Raw genomic sequence first — 22,865 nt, forward strand, 5'->3', positions numbered from 1 at the left:
GAGGTAGCCCAATTGACCTGTCTTCCTACCACAATTTGAACTTCCCACCACAGCATCATTACGAAATTGCTGTATCTACTGCCACCCTCTTGAGTAAATTTGGTTACAATGAAACATGGGGCGGTGCTCTCTTTGTCCCACTGCTAACAGGCATTTACATATTTACAGGCCTAGTCGACTGTAGCCTTATAGTCAGAACTGTCTTCGCATTTGACTAGAGTAATTTATGAAAATAATGGAAAAATATAAATCAGGGTGGGTGGAACAAGATTGGAACCTCCATCTTTCCACTCAAACAGTGCTGCCTCATTCGATTTATCCCAAGTGGACAATACCGTTTTACAAATAACTTATTTACGAGCCGCTTTAAATAAGCAATGCAACACATTTGTTTTCTAGGCCAATTCCGGTTGAAAAAATGCGGATTTTGCTGTCAGAAATGTTGAAATATTCCCGCTTCAGCCCCTATAGTTTCATGAAGTTCCGATCAATGGCGGTGCTATAAACATTCAAAATGGCGTCGGCAACGGGAATCTATTCTAAGCAGAGAGCTGTCATTGAGTTTCTTTTGGCGGGAAACAAGAGCATTGTAAGTTTTCATAGACACCTGTAGAATGTGTACAGAGACCTGGCAGTGAGCAAAAGCGTGGAGAGTCGTTGGGCGAGGTGTCTGTCTTCATCTCCACACTGTCGCACAAACCTCTCCGATCTGCCACGTACCGGCCGGTCGGTGACAGCTGTGACTCCTGCAGTGTTGAAATGTTTGGACATTCTCATTTGAGGTGATCGATGGATCACAGTGAAACGTCTCGCTGCTCAGCTGGAGGTCTATGCTGATAGTGCTGATACACTCATCCACCAAATGGGGGTACTCAAAGACGTGTGACCGAGGGGTTGCTCGCCACCTAACAAAAGACCAGAAAGAACAATGATTGCGTCTTTCAAGGCTAACTGTGATAATTTTTGCCGAATATCGTTACAGACGATGAAACATTGGTTCACCACTTTGAACCGGGAACAAAACGGCAATCCACGGAGTGGCGCCATACTACCTTTCCACGGAAGTAAAGGTTCAAAGCCTCATCCTCAACTCGTAACCTCATGGCGATGGTCTTCTGGGGTTATTTTGCTTAATTTCCTCCCTCATGATGCAAAGATGAACTCTGAAGTGTATCCAGCTACCCTCAGTAAATTTAAGAAACGGCTCGTGCATTTTCGTCACCACTATAATTCAAACGAATTTCTCCTTCACCATGACAATGCAAAGCCTCACAGAAGTCTCAAGTATGCGCATCCGAGAGCAGCTCAGGAAACTGCACTGCACGGTTCTTCCTCATCCTCCTTACAGCCCAAATCTCGCACCAGCCGACTCCCATCTGTTTGGATCAATAAGTGATGCATTGCGCAGGAAGCAGTACTTGGGGGGGGGGGGGTTGAAGGTTATTAATGCAGCAAGATGTTGGCTCCGACGTTGACGAATACATTGTTAGGTACCATGCGGGCATACAGACCCTCCCAGTATGGTGCCATTAGACCGTGGCATTGAACGGAGATTGTTGAAGAAATGAGTTTTATAGCCAAAAGAGTGGGGAGTAATATGACGTATAGGGATCCTGAATAAAACCAACCTGCTTTCAGAAAAAAATGTGCTGCATTACTTACTGAATGTCCCTTGTAGTAATATAAAAGGCTACTGCTACTGCTGCCTGTTCATTCATTTCTCACCCCCAGCCACTACACATATTGTTTCATAACACTACATACACTATGAGCTGAAATCAGGATCGTTATGCTACTGCAGATTCCCATTTGCAAGCCTCAAAAACTTAGTCAACGTCCTTCTATAAAGAGTGACAGGGTGACAGGTTGATTTCAGAAAGAGGATGAGGTGTTTCTGTTATAAATTGCATAGGTTTGGGAGGAAGGAAGGAAACGGAAGGAAAAGTATAGTGTGAAAATTCTATGTGAAATGATACATGTTTTATTATCGTTATTATTATTATTTATTTGTGTTACATTTTTCACCAAACCTCTACTTTGTGTTATCTAAATAATCCTTCAAAGTACAGAACATATTTCTTAACAGGTACTTTTTAACTGCCTTTTTAAATAAGTTTGTTTTAGCAACTCCTTTAATCTCCTTCGGCAGTTTATTGTACATTTTTATTCCTTGGGAGAAAATGCTGTTTTGAATTTTATGTTTATTCTTTCTTGATAAATATAATTTCAGTGGAGATCTTGTTCCGTGGTCATGGAGAGAGCTTTTTGTGTTTTAATTATCAACGTTACTGTTGCTGTGTACAGTTTATTGGTAAAATAAAGAGTCAGTAAAAATCCGCAGCGTTTTGAAGAGAGCTTTACAAAGGGCTCGTCTGTTGTTTTCGATTATTATTCTTATCATCATTTTCTACAGTTTGAACACTTTTTTCACTGATGGAAGAAATCGCAACACGAAGAAGGAGTTGTGCGACATAAACGAAAGATGGTAGGCATGTTTCTACATTTCAAAGATGATATCTATTTCAATTTCGTGCCATTCGCATAAGAGTGGCGCTAGTAGAACCATAATGAGCATGCGAATCAGGTTTGCTTCAATACACGCTGTAAAGGATGTGACAGCTAGCTTCGACATTGGACGTGGTAAGTTGATCTTAGTCGGGAACGCATTTAAGGCGACAAAGACGCGATTGACGAAATAAATCTCGGGTGAACAGCCTGGTATGAGCGTGCATAGGACACAATATTTCGGCAATCGACCACGTTGCCGGCGCCAGGTATATATAGGACAATCCCCCTCCAGCTCCTCCCTCAGGCGCTTCCTATGAGTCGGTGCGGTCCAGGTACAGCGTCCGTTCTCCCGCCGTCTGGGCGCTGCGTCCTAGGTCTTCTCGTTCAGGAGGGTCTGCCGGCACCGCTCTCATTATTCTTGTCTCCTCCCCCGAAGGCGGTACACTCTGGGAAATATCCTTTTTCTTCTTAATCCGGGTGATAGCAGGTTCCCACGCCTTGCTAAGGATGTAACAGCTGTCACGATTTAGTTGTGGTTCCCTTACTCTGATCTCTATGGCTTCTTTGATGACACAGTCCCAGTACTTGGAAGTCTGTGTCAGGACTTTGGTTTGGTCACAGCCCATGCTGTGGGGCACTGCTCAGCGATTGCCGACTTATGGGCTGTTGCAGTCTAGTGTGCCGTTGATGTTCTCGGCATCGTTCCTCAATTGTACGAATGGTCTGCCCTATGTATACACTCCCGCATTGGCAAGGTATCTGATAAACCCCTGATTTACGTAGACCAAGGTTGTCCTTGACACTACCAAGAAGGCTCTTGGTTTTGTTTGGAGGACGGAAGATGGTTTTCACTTGGTGTTTACCTAAAATGCGTCCAATTTTTCCGGATGAGGCCCCACAAAACGGAATAATAGCCAAGGCCTGCTCCTCCTGAGGTTCATCCTCAGTTTCCGCCGGTGTGGGATGTAGAGCCTTCCGAATTTGCCCTTCTATGTAACCGTTCCTCCGAAACACGGTCTTCAGATCGTCCAGACCATTCGTACCACTGAGGACCGATGCCGAGAACATCAACGGCACACTAGACTGCAACAGCCCAGTAAGTCGGCAATCGCTGAGTTTTGCCTGTCGGAACTCCACAGCATGGACTGTGACCAAACCAAAGTCCTGACACAGACTTCCAAATATTGGGACTGTGTCATCAAAGAAGCCATAGAGATCAGAGTAAGGGAGCCACAACTAAATCGTGACAGCGGTTACAGCCTTAGCAAGGCGTGGGAACCCGCGATCACCCGGATTAAGAAGAAAAAGGATATTTCCCAGAGTGTACCGACTTCGGGGGAGGAGACAAGAATAACGAGAGCGGTGCCGGCAGACCCTTCTGAACGAGAAGACCTAGGACGCAGCGCCCAGGCGGCGGGAGAACGACTCATAGGAAGCGCCTGAGGGAGGAGCGGGAGGGGGATTGTCCTATATATACCTGGCGCTGGCAACGTGGTCGATTGCCGAAATATTGTGTCCTATGCACGCTCATACCAGGCTGTTCACCCGAGATTTATTTCGTCATAAAATACGCCTGGAGAAATTGAAGAATCACAAAGACGCCATTATCAGCACCTCACTGAGTTTGAACGAGGTCCTTTAATAGGGCTACAAGAAGCTGGATGTTCCTTCTGCGATATTACTTCAGACTTTGCAGGAATGTGACCTCTGTACATGGTAGCTAGCAGCGGTGGTCACGAGAATGTACAGCCCCAAGAAGATGCGGCTCCTGACGGCCATGTGACTACTGACAGAGGAGACCATCGTGTTCGGCGTATGGCTCTGTCGCATTGAATTGCATCTGCACAGCAATTCTAGCGGGAATTCTGACCACAGTGACAGTTCCGAGACAGACGCCCTGTAGCGTGCATTCCACTGGCCCCACACCACCGTCATCTGCGACTTCAGTGGTGTCAAGCAAGATTTCATCGGAGGCCAGCGTGGAGGTGTGTTGTGTTTTCTGATGAAAGTTGGTGCCAGTGAGGGCCTTCTGTATATTAGAAGGAGACCAATTGAGGCCTATAACCAGCCTGTCTGCGTGCCAGACACACTGCATCTACACCAGGCGATATGATCTGTGGTGCGATTTCGTATGACAGCAGAAGCACTTTCGTGGTTGTCCCACGCAAAATAGTTCAAATGGCTCTGAGCACTATGGGACTTAATTGCTGAGGTCATCAGTCCCCTAGAACTTAGATCTACTTAAACGTAACTAACCTGAGGACAACACACACATCCATGCCCGAGGCAGGATTCGAACCTGCGACCGTAGCAGTCATGCGGTTGCAGACTGTAGCGCCTAGAACCGCTCGGTTACTCCGACCGGCTGTCCAACGCACCCTGAGCGCAAATTTGTACGTCAGTCTTGCGATTCGACCTAATGTTACATGTGAAGATCACTCGAAGTTTTACTCTGCCTTTTTGAATACATATTTCTATATTTATTTCTAAAATCGTTGTCTTGGAATATCATTTCACAGAAATAGTTACTCTCCCCAACCCATTGTTTATCATTACGCATTACCAGATACAACAGTTTAAATATGTAATTAGAAAAAAAAATTTAGCTTATGCGCTACCTGCTTGCTGTTTGCTGTTGCTCTTTCAAATGGTTCAAATGGTTTTGAGCACTATGGGACTTAACATCTGTGGTCATCAGTCCCCTAGAACTTAGAACTACTTAAACCTAACTAACCTAAGGAAATCACACACATCCATGCCCGAGGCAGGATTCGAACCTGCGACTGTAGCAGTCGCGCGGTTACGGACTGCGCGCCTAGAACCGCTAGACCACCGCGGCCGGCTGTTGCGCTTTCGAGAAATCTGCAACAATGTTGTCAAGCCGCGAGGTAAGTGGAAAATTTGATTAGGGCCAGGTAACTGTTTTACTTCAGTTGCGCATTTAATACAAAGTCGAGCTGCCTACAGATGACTTAAGAGTTCCGTTCATATTAGGTTCTGTAAAGTTGGGCCGACCGGAGTGGCCGAGCGGTTCTGGGCGCTACAGTCTGGAAACGCGCGACCGCTACGGTCGCAGGTTCGAATCCTGCCTCGGGCATGAATGTGTGTGATGTCCTTAGGTTACTTAGGTTTAAGTAGTTCTAAGTTCTAGGGGACTGATGAGCTCAGAAGTTAAGTACCATAGTGCTCAGAGCCATTTGAACCATTTGTAAAGTCGGACTGAATTTCAGACAGAAACAAAAATATAGTGCAGAGATTACATGGTTATCGTTTGACAGTTGGAGCGACACTAGTGAGAAAGCAGTCACATGCGTCGTAACGATAATGTTTGTTCTTAATTATTTTCCTACTTAATTTAAGAAATAGTTGTTATGTACTTGCGTTCCATGCATTACCAAGAAACATAATTATCGTAAAAAAATGTGGAAAAAGACGACCTTACTAATTTAGTGATATAAGCTGCAACTTATTCATGAAGACATATTTTCGAATCTGTTCATAACTGCAGCTTACTCCACTGAAACCAAGAGAATAACACATATTTCACGTATCAGAAGAATGTTTTTCTATAGTTGTCTGTTATTGTTGTTCCGGCGTAACATTCAAGCGCCGGCACGCCGGCCTGAACGACACGGCAGAGAAGGCTGTGAGACGACGTCAGCCAACAGCGCACTGTCTTGGTCAACACCACGACAGGAGTGGCCTCTATAAGAAGAGAATATAAGCGCCGCTCCGCCAAGCCTCTGGCGCAGCGCCAGTAGAAGACGAGCTGTGACTTAAACTCTATAGCAGTGACTTATGAACTTGTGTGGTTGCTTGCATGAAAATTGTATATATCGAAAGACATTGATTATTTGCACGTTGCCATTTGCTTGAGACTCAGTTTTGAAGAAACGCGAAGTGTTGTCAATTTAACTTATTGTAATAAACCCCATTGTAGAATGTAACAATATTATGAAAAGGAGAGTTGCTACTCACCATATAGCGGAGATGCTGAGTCGCAGATAGGCACAACAAAAAGCCTCTCACAATTAAAGCTTTCGGCCATCAAGGCCTTCGTCATCAATAGACGACAATGTGTGTCTGTCATCTATTGTTGACGAAGCTCTTAATGGCCTAAAGCTTTAATTGTGAGAGTCTTTTTGTTGTGCCTATTTGTGTGGAGTGTAGCAATGTATGGAAGCGAAACATGGACGATAAATAGTTTGGACAAGAAGACAACAGAAACTTTCGAAATGTGGTGCTACAGAAGGAGATTAGATGGATAGATCACATTACTAATGAGGAGGTATTGAATAGAATTGGGGAGAAGAGGAGTTTGTAGTAGAACTTGACTAGAAGAAGGTATCGGTTGGTAGGACATGTTCTGAGGCATCAAGGGATCACAAATTTAGCATTGGAGAGAAGCCTGGAGGGTAAAAATCGCAGAGGGAAACCAAGAGGTGAATACACTAAGCAGATCCAGAAGGATGTAGGTTGCAGTAGGTACTGGGAGATGAAGAAGCTTGCACAGGATAGAGTAGCATGGAGAGCTGCATCAAACCAGTCTCAGGACTGAAGACCGCAACAACAACATCTGCGACTCAGCATCTCTGCTATATGGTGAGTGGCAACTTTCCTTTTCATAATATTGTTACATTCCATCCTGGATTTTCCACTGTTTGAATAAACTCCATTAATAAGATTTGCTTGAATGTTGTCTAGCTAGCCGAGAAAACAGCTTCCTTGGCGCCCTGTGGTAGACGAGTGGGCAGGATCTCACAATTATTATGATAGGCACATTACTTGGCTCGTACAATGTTTGTATAGAGTCTAATGATTCACTCATTCCTAGAATTCACTTGACTTTCTAATACTCTTATATTTTGGTACATCTAATTACTGTCACTTCAAAAGCGAATGTGCTGAAGACTCTAGCCGTTTGTGGCTCACATGTAGCAACAGTCGAAGAATTGGTTTCTTTTGTGTTGGGGAACAGTTTAATGGTTTTGACGTTTCATCACTGCGTCTGTGTGGTTTTCTCTTCCGCTACAGGTGTTGTGGCTTGTCTGGAACGTTAAATAAGGTAAGTATTGCTTTCCATATAAGTTTTCTGCGTTCCATATCCACAGACTTGGTTGGAAGTCATCTTCAACTTTTGTAGTCCTGTCTTCCTCAGTTGCGTGTAATATTACGGTATATTGGTTGGAAGTGTAGTGAATAAAACTTCGCGTTATTGTCCACATTTACGACGTATTTCTGCAAGTGGTCAGGTCTCCTGGTACTCTCAAAATAAAACAATATTCTTCAGAAAATATGTATATGTCACAAGAGAATTTCAAATAAGCTCTCCCGTAATGTACCGTTTCATACCTCCCAGGGCCCTTAGGAAACTAAAGAAAGACAAATGTAGTGTCATTTTTTAGTAATTGTCGAATTTTTGGCAACATATACATTGGCTACCTATTGTAAAAACCATGCTACTAATCCATATATACAATACTATTCACACTGATGCGATACAGTACTCAGAAGTATAGCTTGCTAGCCTCTTGGCATCCTTTTGTCGCTGTGGACAACACAAACACGGCGCAGTGTCGCCACTCAACCTAACTAGTGAACGCCACTGTTGCGTTCGACTGTGGTCTCATTGTTATCGCAGCTTAACTGGCTATTCTGCAGCTGTTGCCGCTTCGCAGTTGGGAGCTATTTACATCACTACCACGTGTCAGAGATGTTACCTGCACCGACTCTACTGTAGCAGCTGCGGTGTGCGCTCGGCAGCCAACTTACCGGTGTCGGTGTTGGGGTATATGTTGACGGCGCCGTCCTGCAGCCACGAGGTGACCATCACGTACTCGGCCACGTAGCTGGGCACCTGGCACCGCAGCACCGCCGTGTTGCCGCTGATCACGTACTCGTCGTACACCTGCACCTCGTACTTCTGCTTCACCACTGCAACACCCAAACACACGTCCTAAGACGGCTACTTCGTACTCCAAAACCTTCTCATATAGTCATCCACATTAGGGTACAAAACTGAAACATAACAAGGATGAGGAAAATGGAATCAGGACAGATTGACATCTAGACCAGGTTGGACCGGGCTTCGGGTGTCGAGAGCAAAGGGGGCACTGATAGATCACGATCGGCGCTGTTCGATAGACTTGGGAAAAAAGGGTGTGCACAACCATGATTTTTTGACCAAGTTGGTCAGGTCCTTTTTTTTTCGAGTCGGACGGGCAGGGGAAAGTGGAGGGTGGCAAAACCGCTCTGGACATTCCGGCAGTGAACTGACCCATCGGAAGACAGCCAGACGTTTCCTAAATTCGAAGGCAAAACGTTGTGGTAGAGTAAGCAAAAGAAGATCCCTTACTAGAGTTGTAAAACTACTGTAGACTATCGTGAGTAAGCGTAAACTAAGCTAGTATTCCTAGTAGCCTAGGTTAGTTAAACATCATGCACGTGTTACCTGTAAGTTACGTGTGTTGCATGATTATGGCGCAAAGCTCATATCGACCGCTTTCTTCACATGTGCTGTGAGTATCGTACTAGAATCCTCTAGACACTGGAAGTGGTGAACAGTCTAGAAACTGTAGTGAGGGTATATAAAGTGCCGCGTAACCTATGGAACATTTTTGGTCTACATTGTTATATTCCTGTCTGTCGCTTAAAAAATAAGCAATATTTATAGCAAAATTGAAAGTGTCAGCGTTTAATTCAGGTTTTATTCGAAAATTGTTAATTGGTAACGTGAAACAGAGAGATGATGTCGTAAAAATAAAAAAAATTACAATACAATTTTATCATATAGCGCTAGAAAACGTGATGATGAGAAAACGTAGCTTCCTCAAAAAAGGAAAAATTCAAGATAACCGCAAAACAAAAATATATCAAACATTGCTTCGTCTCCTGTAAGTTTCTCTCTTACACAGTCATTTATGTTTCTTTCCCTACCAATGCTACTGTTAATCCTGTCATTTACTACATCATTTATGTATTGTACTGTAGAGCGCAACTCTATCCCTGACATTTGACTCGACGTTGATTCTTGAGCTTTTGGGGTCGCTTCTCGTGACGTCACGCCACCAGGTACCTTGCGCTGCCACTAGATGTCACACTGAACTGTGACGGCTAGCACGAATGAACGAAAGCCTAGTGCAAGCTCTGCTGTTATACCTCTGGCAGTGAGAGTGAGGCAAGAACGTAAGATCAAATTGCAGAAAATACGCTAGTAAGCATGTTTTAAACCATTGTATGCTTACTGAACGAATAATACATCTCCCTAGCGTTATTTACACTAATAATATTTTGAGTTCAATACAGAGAATGGAAAAAGTATTTACACAGGTAGGCCTACATATTTCTGGTTTGAAGCTAGTTCAGGGGACAAATCACTGAACAAACAACAACATAGGCTAGAAATTTAGGTGATATAAAGATTTTTTTTCACATCAGGTGCAAGAAGTTTAACATGAAATACACATTACGCCAGATCAGATACAATATAAAATAAAATAAATATTAGTGTCTTAATTTAGACAGTAAATCTGCATTTATGCTATGCCATGACTCTACAAAGTTTATAGTATTGTCGAGGTGATTTGTTCAACAAACTTTGTTCAAGCGGTCGCTTATTTACAGTAAAAAGTGCTGCAGCAACCAACTAAAATTGCGAGAAAAAAAAAAAAAAGCATGCTCGCAGTTTATCGATGCCAGCAGTCATCGGCAACAGCGAAACCGAAGCAAAGCTTGGTAGTCTGGATCGTGATAAAACTGAGATTGAAAGTTTTCGTCAACAGCAGTGACTGGGAGATACAGCCTTCGTAAGATCTGGTAGTTGCATGCACAAAATTTTAAAGAGCTGTAGTCCATAAAAAAAAAAAATCAGTACGGTTCCGTACTTGGTGGAATATGAACCCTGTTCAAAAAAGTTTGGAACTTTGTCCACAAAATTTCTCTACGTTTGACTTTTATTTGTTGTGCATGGTCCTCTTCGAAATACTCTCCTCCACAATTGGTACACCGCTCCTAACACTGTTTCCACTTCCGGAAGCAGTCTCTGTAAGCTTCTTACTCGATCGCGCGAAGCGCTGTCCGCCAATTTTCTTTCATCTCACCTATCGTTGAAAATCTTTGTCCTTCAACGGGGATTTCTACTTTGGAAATAAACGAAAAGTCCGCAAGGCCAGTTCTGGAGAGTACAGAGGATGAGACAACACAGTGATTTCGTTTTTTGTGCAATAGTCACGCACCAGCAGCAATGAATGTGCGGGTGCGTTATCGTGATTCAAGAGCCATGAACTGTCTCGCCACATTTCAGACCATTTCCTTCTCAAATTTTCTCACAGGAGTCGCAAAACGTCCCGATAGTATCATCGATTAACGGTTTGTCCCTGAGGCACAATTCGTGATGAAGTAATCCTTCAAAGTCAAAGAAAACTATCAGCATGGCTTTGACATTTGACCTGACCTGTTTGGTCTTGGAGAGTCTTTCCCGACCAATTGTGAAGATTGAACCTTGGTCTCAACATCATAACGGTAGAACCACGTCTCATCACCAGCTATGATTCCCTTAAGGAACATCGCGTCCTCATTTGCGAGATCTAAAAGCGAAGGTGTTCCTGATCTTGACTCGTAAACGGATCCTGGCTTCCCGTACTGCAGCGAACGACCGTCGCAGGTAGCAAGAGGAGAACCGCATCGGAAATGACCGCGGAGAAGCCCTCGGACGTTGGCGTGCCAAGTACATATAGTCTGCGGCCGCGAGCTCGGCTCCAGTTCACCACGGGCAGTGGAGGGTGAAGCTTTGACAAAGCTAGCCACTCGTGCTAGCGAAACGTCAGTAAAATCATTAGATGAACGTCAGCCGAAGAACCCGAGACAGAAGCCAATAGGCAGTTTGTCAACAAGTGGCCACGAAAGCCTTAACAATTTTGTAAGCAGGACAAAATTCGTTTGCTATACTGATGATTTGACACTGGAAAATGATAACCGTTGTCAAGGAAAAGAGTGAATGAAAATCAGAAACAGAAAAAACTGGACACTTATTTCTCTAGAGTAGACTGAAAGTCACTGATTGGAAATACAGTGTGTTTTAAGAGTAATTTTATAAATAAGTAGCCAGTTTCCAGCGAGTAAAGCGTTATACCACAGTGAGCTTTCAAATGGGTCATATAGCGTATCCTTAAATTCAGTAGTTTCCGGAAAACATATGTATTTTTGGTTTTCCGTGATTTTCGGTTACACGTGTAACCTTGGCTGCGGATTAATTATATCACTGGGAGCAGGCTGTGCACCCAGCACAGAAGAAGAAGGTCAATGGCCGGTTAGCCTTAACTAAATGAAGATGGCATTGCCCGAACTCTTACGGGTCTCTGCCGGGAGTAATGAGTGTAGTGAGCAGGGGCACTACTAATATAGTGTGTGGACATTAAGTCGGAAATGTGTGTCTCACGGGGAGCGTGCATGGGGTAAGTCCCTGCAGTTGTGTGATGTCCTTAGGTTAGTTAGGTTTAAGTAGTTCTAAGTTCTAGGGGACTGATGACCATAGATGTTAAGTCCCATAGTGCTCAGAGCTACACTCCTGGAAATTGAAATAAGAACACCGTGAATTCATTGTCCCAGGAAGGGGAAACTTTATTGACACATTCCTGGGGTCAGATACATCACATGATCACACTGACAGAACCACAGGCACATAGACACAGGCAACAGAGCATGCACAATGTCGGAACTAGTACAGTGTATATCCACCTTTCGCAGCAATGCAGGCTGCTATTCTCCCATGGAGACGATCGTAGAGATGCTGGATGTAGTCCTGTGGAACGGCTTGCCATGCCATTTCCACCTGGCGCCTCAGTTGGACCAGCGTTCGTGCTGGACGTGCAGACCGCGTGAGACGACGCTTCATCCAGTGCTAGGAAGTCTCTCTAGACCTGCCGTGTGGCGGCGCTTGGTCTGCAATCACTGATAGTGGCGACACGCGGGTCCGACGTATACTAACGGACCGCGGCCGATTTAAAGGCTACCACCTAGCAAGTGTGGTGTCTGGCGGTGACACCACACTATCAGAATGTCTGGCAATGCGCAGTCGCTTGTGTTCGCTTCCGTGTAGAGCGGGCTTTACACCTTCAAAGTAGTGCGCTTGCGCTTCCAGAGAATTTTCCCATTGCTGGAACTTTGCAGGCTGACTCGCGTTCAAGATTAGTTGCGATTCCGCTTGGATCTCTCCGAGAAGAGGAAGGAATCGCAAGCATCTAGATAATGCAAATAGGGCGGCTGGGGGATAGTTGTCTTGTTGTTTTTTGCCGCTAACGTCATGATGCAGCAACCAGGCTTTGTTCTCCCATGTCTCAAACCGTTTGTGTCTAACTCCTTCCCTGAATCTTCTCAAAGCATCATCATAGAACTTCCGTCTGACACCGACAGCAAGAAAGAAATTTCTTATGGACAGTCCCATGAATGTCGAGAAAGATAATTAGCATTGACTTGATGTTGCTGCAAAATTAGCGCGCTTTTCCAAAAAATTGTTCAAATGGCTCTGAGCACTATGGGACTTAACATCTGAGGTCATCAGTTCCCTAGAACTTAGAACTACTTAAAACTAACTAACCTAAGGACATCACACACATCCATGCCCTTGTCAGGATTCGAACGTCCGACCGTAGCGGTCGCGCGGTTCCAGGCTGGAGCGCCTAGAACCGCTCGGCCACTGCGGCCGGCTGGCACGTTTTTTCTGGCCGTGGAGACGACAGTGTGAATATTGCTCTTTTCTTTCAGGGGAATAAGCGTCTCATGTTCAGTTCATCAGCCAGAATGCGTTGATATGTCCCTTATGAAATTCCAACGTTTTCACAAGCAATCTGACGCAAAAAATCGCAACACCAAAAAATATTTAACGTCCAATAATGAAATTTCGGGAATAAATTTGTCTAGGTAGGCCTACCATTTTTAAGTGATTAACATTGCAAGATCACAGGTTAATGCAAGCGCGAGGTAAGCTATTGTAAATGTGATTTGCTGATACGTTAATAAAAGGTGTAGCAGCCAGATAGTTGAAAGCAAGCAGGCAAACGTGCACATATTGTGTTATACAGCTGCCGGGTGTCAGTTCGTGCGATGGAATCCCCTACCTGTTGCACTTGGTCGGTCAATACAGCGACGGTTAATGTTGGTTATTGGTGACGCTGGAGTTGTCGTCTGATGATGTGCCATATGTGCTCCATTAGAGACGGATGTGGTAATCGAGTAGGCCAAGGCGACATGTTGACACTCTGTAGAGCATGTTGGATTACAACACCGGTATGTGGACGAGCGTTATCCTGTTTGAAAACAACTCCTGGAGTGCTGTTCATGAATGGTACCACCACATGTCGCATCAGTAGACTGCCATACTCGAACAGTTTTGCAGTAAGAGTGCGTGGGATAACTGCAAGAGTGCTCCTGCTGTCATACGAAATCGCACGCCAGACCATAACTCCAGGCGTAGGCCCAGTGTGTTTAGCAAGCAGACAGGTTGGTTCCAGGTCCTTAACTGGACTCCCTCCAACCAACAAACGGTTATCACCAGCACCGAGACAGAATCAGCTTTCATCAGAAAACACCACAGACCTCCATCCCGTTCTCCAATGAGCTCTCGCTTGATACCACTAAAGTCGCTAATGACAGTGGTTTGGGATCGATGGAATGCACACTACAGAGCGTCTGGTTCGGAGCTGTACTTAAAGTACCCGATTTGTAACAGTTTGTTGTATCACTGTAGTGCCAACTGCTGCTCAAATTACTACTGCAGATGCAGTACGATGCGCCAGAGCCATATACCAAATACGATACCCCCCCTCCCCCCTCTCTCCCTCTCTCTCTCTCGGTAACGCCTTGTGGCTGTCCGCAACCCGGTCATCTTGCAACCTTACATTCTCGTGACCACCGCTGCCAGCACTCACGTACAATGGCTAAACTCCCGCCAAGTCTTTCTGCAGTATCGCGGAAGGAACATACAGCTTCTCGTAGCCCTATTACCTGACCTCGCCCAAATTCAGTGACGTGTTGATAATGGTGTCTTTGTCGCCTTAAAGGCATTCTTGACTAACGTAACATCAACTCATCACGTCCAGTCTCAAAGGTAACTAACGTACCCGACCGTTACAGCTTGTATTTAAAGCAAACATACACTCCTGGAAATTGAAATAAGAACACCGTGAATTCATTGTCCCAGGAAGGGGAAACTTTATTGACACATTCCTGGGGTCAGATACATCACATGATCACGCTGACAGAACCACAGGCACATAGACACAGGCAACAGAGCATGCGCAATGTCGGCACTAGTACAGTGTATATCCACCTTTCGCAGCAATGCAGGCTGCTATTCTCCCATGGAGACGATCGTAGAGATGCTGGATGTAGTCCTGTGGAACGGCTTGCCATGCCATTTCCACCTGGCGCCTCAGTTGGACCAGCGTTCGTGCTGGACGTGGAGACCGCGTGAGACGACGCTTCATCCAGTCCCAAACATGCTCAATGGGGGACAGATCCGGAGATCTTGCTGGCCAGGGTAGTTGACTTACACCTTCTAGAGCACGTTGGGTGGCACGGGATACATGCGGACGTGCAATGTCCTGTTGGAACAGCAAGTTCCCTTGCCGGTCTAGGAATGGTAGAACGATGGGCTCGATGACGGTTTGGATGTACCGTGCACTATTCAGTGTCCCCTCGACGATCACCAGTGGTGTACGGCCAGTGTAGGAGATCGCTCCCCACACCATGATGCCGGGTGTTGGCCCTGTGTGCCTCGGTCGTATGCAGTCCTGATTGTGGCGCTCACCTGCACGGCGCCAAACACGCATACGACCATCATTGGCACCAAGGCAGAAGCGACTCTCATCGCTGAAGACGACACGTCTCCATTCGTCCCTCCATTCACGCCTGTCGCGACATCACTGGAGGCGGGCTGCACGATGTTGGGGCGTGAGCGGAAGACGGCCTAACGGTGTGCGGGACCGTAGCCCAGCTTCATGGAGACGGTTGCAAATGGTCCTCGCCGATACCGCAGGAGCAACAGTGTCCCTAATTTGCTGGGAAGTGGCGGTGCGGTCCCCTACGGCACTGCGTAGGATCCTACGGTCTTGGCGTGCATCCGTGCGTCGCTGCGGTCCGGTCCCAGGTCGACGGGCACGTGCACCTTCCGCCGACCACTGGCGACAACATCGATGTACTGTGGAGACCTCACGCCCCACGTGTTGAGCAATTCGGCGGTACGTCCACCCGGCCTCCCGCATGCCCACTATACGCCCTCGCTCAAAGTCCGTCAACTGCACATACGGTTCACGTCCACGCTGTCGCGGCATGCTACCAGTGTTAAAGACTGCGATGGAGCTCCGTATGCCACGGCAAACTGGCTGACACTGACGGCGGCGGTGCACAAATGCTGCGCAGCTAGCGCCATTCGACGGCCAACACCGCGGTTCCTGGTGTGTCCGCTGTGCCGTGCGTGTGATCATTGCTTGTACAGCCCTGTCGCAGTGTCCGGAGCAAGTATGGTGGGTCTGACACACCGGTGTCAATGTGTTCTTTTTTCCATTTCCAGGAGTGTAATTTGCCCCTTGATAGTGACGCTACTAGGGCCATTGCTATTGATCTCTTCGCGCCCTGTTACAATAGATTCCGGGGTTGTGCCTGACGTAGGTCGGCCCGAGTGTTTTCATCCTCTCCAGCATGTGTTGGCAACCGGTGGCACGGGGGCCGGATGTGGCCGGCGACTCGGTTCAATCCGGCTCGCGACTCGTTTCGGTCCAGCCCGCGAAAGAAATTCGTGACAGAGAGAGAGAGAGAGAGAGAGAGAGAGAGAGAGAGAGAGAGAGAGAGCGCGAGGCGCTCGCGTTGTATTCCTCCCGGGTGCTATTTCCGGATATTTCCACCGACGCCCGACTCGCCTCGAGTTTGCAGCTCATGATGCAGGCCAGTGGAAGTTTTGATTACTACCTGCCTGTCACTTCGCCGCCATTGGATTTGAATAGCAAAGAGAAACACGTTTCGAGCCTGCGCGTGAAGTTATGCCTATGTGCGTGTTATCCCATGTGTTCATATGTGTGTGTTGAGAGGGGGTGGAGAAGGAGCTTGCTACCTTGTAGGGATGTGGTACAACTAATTTCGTCTATGGATCTCTGCTGAAAACACCCGTACGTTGTTTACTGCTTACTGCCTATGTCTTTTCTACACACTGATAGGTCGTAAACATTGGTAGTAGGCGACAATCGTACGCAAATTACTAACTACTTGTGAAATGTGCCGATTTGAATAACGGTAGCAGGATACACAACTTGATGAAAAAACTAGTTGTCTGGTGTCGATTCACGTGTTTATTTTTCCATGGTGCCATTTTAAGATGACTGGCATCCCATCTTCGGATGTTTACATCTATTTAAGTGCTGTGAACATTGTTGCTTTGCTAACGGCGTCGCAGAATGTCGCAGCGCAGGTTTTTAAGACAGCTGTTGTAAAACGTCAAAGTAAAGAAACCATGTTCATGAAGCTTAAATAAAAGTAAGCACCCACGGATGAGGTTAACATAAATGAACGCACCCTTAAAAACGCTTGTTCTGAAGGATAATTTGGTGATGTAGCGTATCGTGGAAGGAGTGCCATTCATATCAACGTGTTACCCCATAAACATTTTCACGAATGCTATAGTTTTGACTTTGTTACCTATGAGTGATGTTGTCGCGTCATGTGACAAGGCAGCTTACGAGCTTAAGGGGACTTGGACGTCATGAGGGCCCAAAAGATGCAATTTTTATTTAATAAAATTCTGTAATTCCTCCATATTCTGAAAATATATCCTTTATGTAAGGCACCTCACCATTTTCGTGTTTAAATGCCTTTGTAAATGCAGGTGCAGAGCGTCAGTGCCTATCTGCCACACTGCTGTCAAACACAAAACCTTACCTACAACGACTCATTATTTAATTTAGGCGCCACTATTTCTGCAGCAACTCGTTTGTGTAATATCTTTGAAGAACATATCAACTGCACTATGGATAGGTATTTATTGGAATCGATCTTTCTGTCGATAAAAGTTGACTGTAAACTTGTGTTTACTTATATTTTTCGCGTGCGTTCGTGATGTAAACTTGTTGTTGCGACTGCGTATTTCAACCGTTTTACATTGTAAGCGTCAAAAACGAAGAAGTTTAATTGTTGTCTTAAATTATATGGTAATCAATACAAGCGTGTAGTTGGAAATCGTAAAGATGAAGAAACTGCTATACCACGGCGAAACGAGGTTAGGCCTAAAAGCTCGCCAGGTGGCACTTCAAAACGCGAATCAAACGTCTTACCGAGCAGTAGTATGGCATTCTGCCTTACGGCAGGTCTTGTCATCGGTTAATCCTCTTCCACTTTTGTCTGTCTGTAGCCAGTCTTTCCATTTCTGAAAGTTTGTCTCCTTTGCTATTGTCCAGCATTTGATATCTTCTTTTTCCTCTTCCCATTTTCCCTCCACCATTCCTCCTATTCCTTCCTTCAGTAAACAGTCCCTCCTCAAACAATGTCCAATCCAGTTCCGTTTTCTCTTTATGATGACTTTCAGCATTTATTTTTCTTCTCCAGCCCTTCTTAATACTTCTTCATTCCTTTCGCGGTCTTCCCATTTCACTTTTTCCATTCTTCTCCATATCCACATCTCTAGTGCCTCCAATCTTGTTTCACCTTCCTTCCTCAATGTCCAGGTCTCCGCACCATATAGTGCAACGCTCCAGATGTAACATTTGGCACGTCTTTTCCTCAGATCTTTATTTAGTCGTCCACAAAGTAATTTCTGTTTCCTCTTGAATCCTTCTTTTGCCATTGCAATTCTTTTCCTAATTTCTGTTGAGCAAAACCGAAAATCAACAATATGTTGGTGTTGTAAATAGTGAAAATAACGGTTGCATTTTAATTAGTAAGTGCAACATTTGAGAATGCTTTTGTGTGTTGTAATACTGTAATAGTGAAAACTCCCTAACGTTTTCTGAAACCGTAAGTAAGAGAAGAGTCCTATCCAGCGAAATTGTGGTGGACTGTTAAGTGTGTAAAATAACGAAATGTACAGTGACATCTCCTGTAACATGCACAACATATAGTGAAGTGAATGTTCACCTTCCTTATGCCGAGTGTTGGGAAGGCAAGAAAAGCAGCCCAGATATTCTGCGCTTTGATGAATCCTCCAACGCTGTGTGTCAAATTTCAGAGGTATTATAAACGTTTTCTTAATGCTCTAACAGAAGTCAGTGAAGCATTTATTCAGAGGACAGTGAAAGAAACTGTAGGTATTTGTCAGTCTACTGATATTGTTGCTATGAAAAGCTACCGTGAAGATAGCAGCAAAATAATATAGACATAAATAATTAGAAAATATAGTGTACTAACAAAAATAAATTGGAGAGTATACACGATGAAAAACTATACGCAACACCGTAATATTTACAATAATGTTTACTAATAAGGTAAAAGGTTTTGGACCGTTAACAACACAGACCACAAGCAGAAATCATATATGGGGTTGGAGGGAGAGACGGGAAGGACTGTTATCCGGTTCCCTTCCTCATACCGCGCAGGCGTTCCTCTGAGTCCCTACAGTACTCTCAGTAAGGTGGCTTATTAAGATGTTAGACTATGGATCTAAAGGTCTTGGGTTCGATTCCCAGTCAGTTTGAGGATATTTATCTGTCACTTACCACTTCTTTCACCTATGGCAACATTTTTTGTGTAAAATTTGCTGAGCTGCTCTGTGGTTTGCGATCCATGCTAAATTGTAGGTCACCCTATAACTGGCAGCGTAAATCATCTCATAGGAGGAAGACAATGCCATACTATCTCCAGCAGGGTCATGCTTCTAGTAGTGAACATATAAGAAGGCGGGCGGTGGGGCGATGCGTATTGGGAATAAGCAGTGTACCACATGATGCTCCAGCTAATAGCGTCATTCTGGCGTCTTTCCTGTAGCGTACGCTTCAGGCTGCACATAGAACATATAGTATTGATTTCTGTGTTTGATTAGGAATGGTGACGTTACTTATCCACATTAGTGTTCATTGTGGTTCACATGAAGTAAACATGAGCAATATTATGTTAAGATGAGACAGTGGTAGTTTTCTGAACATACACTACTGGCCATTAAAATTGCTACACCACGAAGATGACGTGCTACAGACGCGAAATTTAACCGACGGGGAGAAAATGCTGTGATACGCAAATGATCAGCTTTTCAGAGCATTCATACAAGGTTGGCGCCGGTGACGACACCTACAAAGTGCTGGCATGAGGAAAGTTTCCAACCGATTTCTCATACACAAACAGCAGTTGACCGGCGTTGCCTGGTGAAACGTTGTTGTGATGCCTCGTGTAAGGAGGAGAAATGTGTACCATCACGTTTCCGACTTTGATAAAGGTCGGATTGTAGCCTATCGCCATTGCGGTTTATCGTATTGTGACATTGCTGCTCGCGCTGGTCGAGATCCAATGACTGTTAACAGAATATGGAATCGGTGGGTTCAGGAGATTAATACGGAACGCCGTGACGGATCCCAGTCGCCTCGTATCACTAGCAGTCGAGATGGCAAGCATCTTATCTGCATGGCTGTAACGGATCGTGCAACCACGTCCCGATCCCTGAGTCAACAGATGGGGACGTTTGCAAGACAACAGCTATCTGCACGAACAGTTCGACAGCAGCATGGACTATCAGCTCGGAGACCATGGCTGCGGTTACCCTTGATGCTGCATCACAGACGGGAGCACCTGCGATGGTGTACTCAACGACGAACCTGGGTGCACGAATGGCGAAACGTCATTTTTTCGGATGAATCCAGGTTCTGTTTACAGCATCGTGATGGTCGCATCCGTGTTTGGCGTCATCGCGGTCAACGCACATTGGAAGCGTGTATTCGTCATCGCCATACTGGCGTATCACCCGGCGTGATGGTATGGGGTTCCATTGGTTACACGTCTCGGTCACCTCTTGTTCGCAATGACGGCACTTTGAACATTGGACATTACATTTCAGATGTGTTACGACCCGTGGCTCTACCCTTCATTCGATCCCTGCGAAAACCTACGTTTCAGCGGGATAATGCACGATCGCATGTTGCAGGCCCTGTGCGGGCCTTTCTGGATACAGGAAATGTTCGACTGCTGCTCTGGCCAGCACATTCTCTAGATCTCTCACCAACTGAAAGCGTCTGGTCGATGGTGGCCGAGCAACTGGCTCGTCATAATACGCCAGTTTCTACTCTTCATGAACTGTGGTATCGTGTTGAATCTGCATGGGCAGCTGTACCTGTACACACCATCCAAGCTCTGTTTGACTCAATGTCCATGCGTATCAAGGCCGTTATTACGGCCAGAGGTGGTTGTTCTGGGTACTGATTTCTCATGATCTATGCACCCAAACTGCGTGAAAATGTAATCACATGTCAGTTTTAGTATAATATATTTGCCCAATGAATATCCGTTTATCATCTGCAATTTTAATGGCCAGTAGTGTAAATTCTGTTAGCGAGAGTCAGAAGCAGAAACACTGCACCGTATAGCGCTCGCCGCGGCTTACCCAGTTATCAGGGTCAGCAAAGGCTGGAGCTTGAGATATGGGACAGAGGCAGAGAGCACGCTGGCGCCGCCGTGAAGTGTTCTCTGTATTTCTCTGCCCGTAAAGTATCGCTCTGCCGCCTTCCTACGTGCACAACGGTTTGGTACAGCACTGTAGTAGTCAAACCAATCTGTGGATCGATGACAGCTTTGCTTTTACTATAACGTCACATTTTGTGTAGTAATTTGCACAACACAAACATCGAAGAGTTACCATGGAATAATCTGATAGTATTTCAGGAGCGAGACAGCAGTATACAGCATTCCTCAGTGACTTGTTTAACACGTCTGGTGTGCCACGCGATGTAATGTGAACCACTCTCTCTCTCAGTCCGGGCAGGGCTCCCCCGCCGCTTGGCCGCACCTACCCCCACCCGCGGCCCCTTCGCTAACCCCACCACTCGCCCTTGCCTGCCCCCACTCCTTTTGTCCCGGCAGGATGCCGGCCCTTTGTGTCCGAGAACCGCGGGCTATGCTGTCCGCCTCTGGCTCGTCCCTTAGAACACCTCCCACCCCGCACCCCACTCCGCCCTTTAGGCCACAGTATAATTCCTGGCAGACTGTACCTGTTCTGCCCTCGCCCTGTACACAGCGAACAAGAAGTACGCTACCCAGTTGGAGCAGAATCTAAGAACATCATAACTAGCTTTCTGAAATTCAAACACAAGTAAGAAATATGTTGAACGCGAAAGTCCCACGTGTAGAATTTGTGGCACATCAACAAACTACTCTGCAGTTCACACTTAAGTGTCTCGTGGAGGACTTATAGAACTGAAACTTCCTGGTAGATTAAAACTGTGTGCCAGACCGAGACTCGAACTCAGGACCTTTGCCTTTCGCGGTCAAGTGCTCTACCAACTGGGCTACCCAATCACGACTCACGGCCCGTCCTCACAGCTTTACTTCTGCCAGTATCTCGTCTCCTACCTTTCAGTAGTGCTAGTTCTGCAAGGTTCGCAGGAGAGCATCTGTAAAGTTTGGAAGGTAGGAGACGAGGTACTGGCAGAAGTAAAGCTGTGAGAACGGGGCGTGAGTCGTGCTTGGGTAACTCAGTTGGTAGAGCACTTGCCCGCGAAAGGCAAAGGTCCCGAGTTCGAGTCTCGGTCCAGTACACAGTTTTAATCTGGTTCAAATGGCTCTGAGCACTATGGGACTCAACTGCTGTGGTCATTAGTCCCCTAGAACTTAGAACTACTTAAACCTAACTAACCTAAGGACATCACACACATCCATGCCCGAGGCAGGATTCGAACCTGCGACCGTAGCAGTCGCACGGTTCCGGACTGCGCGCCTAGAACCGCGAGACCACCGCGGCCGGCACAGTTTTAATCTGCCAGGAAGTTTCATATCAGCGCACACTCCGCTGCAGAGTGAAAATCGCATTCTGGACTCATAGAACTATTTCGCAACTGTTCCTCTCTCGAATAGTATGTGGGAAAAACGAACACCTAAATCTTTTATGTCTCCCTATGTATGTTGTTGTTGTTGTTGTGGACTTCAGTCCTGAGACTGGTTTGATGCAGCTCTCCATGCTACTCTATCCTGTGCAAGCTTCTTCATCTCCCAGTACCTACTGCAACCTACATCCTTCTGAATCTGCTTAGTGTATTCATCTCTTGGTCTCCCTCTACGATTTTTACCCTCCACGCTGCCATCCAATGCTAAATTTGTGGTCCCTTGATGCCTCAAAACATGTCCTACCAACCGATCCCTTCTTCTAGTCAAGTTGTGCCACAAACTTCTCTTCTCCCCAA

At 45.8% G+C, this 22,865-nt stretch overlaps 1 protein-coding gene across 1 annotated transcript in view; it reads right to left on the bottom strand.

The window, feature by feature from the left end:
• The window catches only part of LOC126263571 (Down syndrome cell adhesion molecule-like protein Dscam2), a 371,182-nt gene that overhangs the window by 294,125 nt on the left and 54,192 nt on the right, over window positions 1–22,865 (bottom strand). The window contains exon 3 of the mRNA XM_049960663.1: window positions 8,281–8,442. Within this exon, the coding sequence (XP_049816620.1) occupies window positions 8,281–8,442 (162 nt within the window). The remainder of the gene's footprint in view (window positions 1–8,280; window positions 8,443–22,865) is intronic.

The sequence above is a fragment of the Schistocerca nitens genome, chromosome 6 (genome assembly GCF_023898315.1).
Source record: "Schistocerca nitens isolate TAMUIC-IGC-003100 chromosome 6, iqSchNite1.1, whole genome shotgun sequence".
In the NCBI taxonomy this organism is placed as follows: domain Eukaryota; kingdom Metazoa; phylum Arthropoda; class Insecta; order Orthoptera; family Acrididae; genus Schistocerca; species Schistocerca nitens.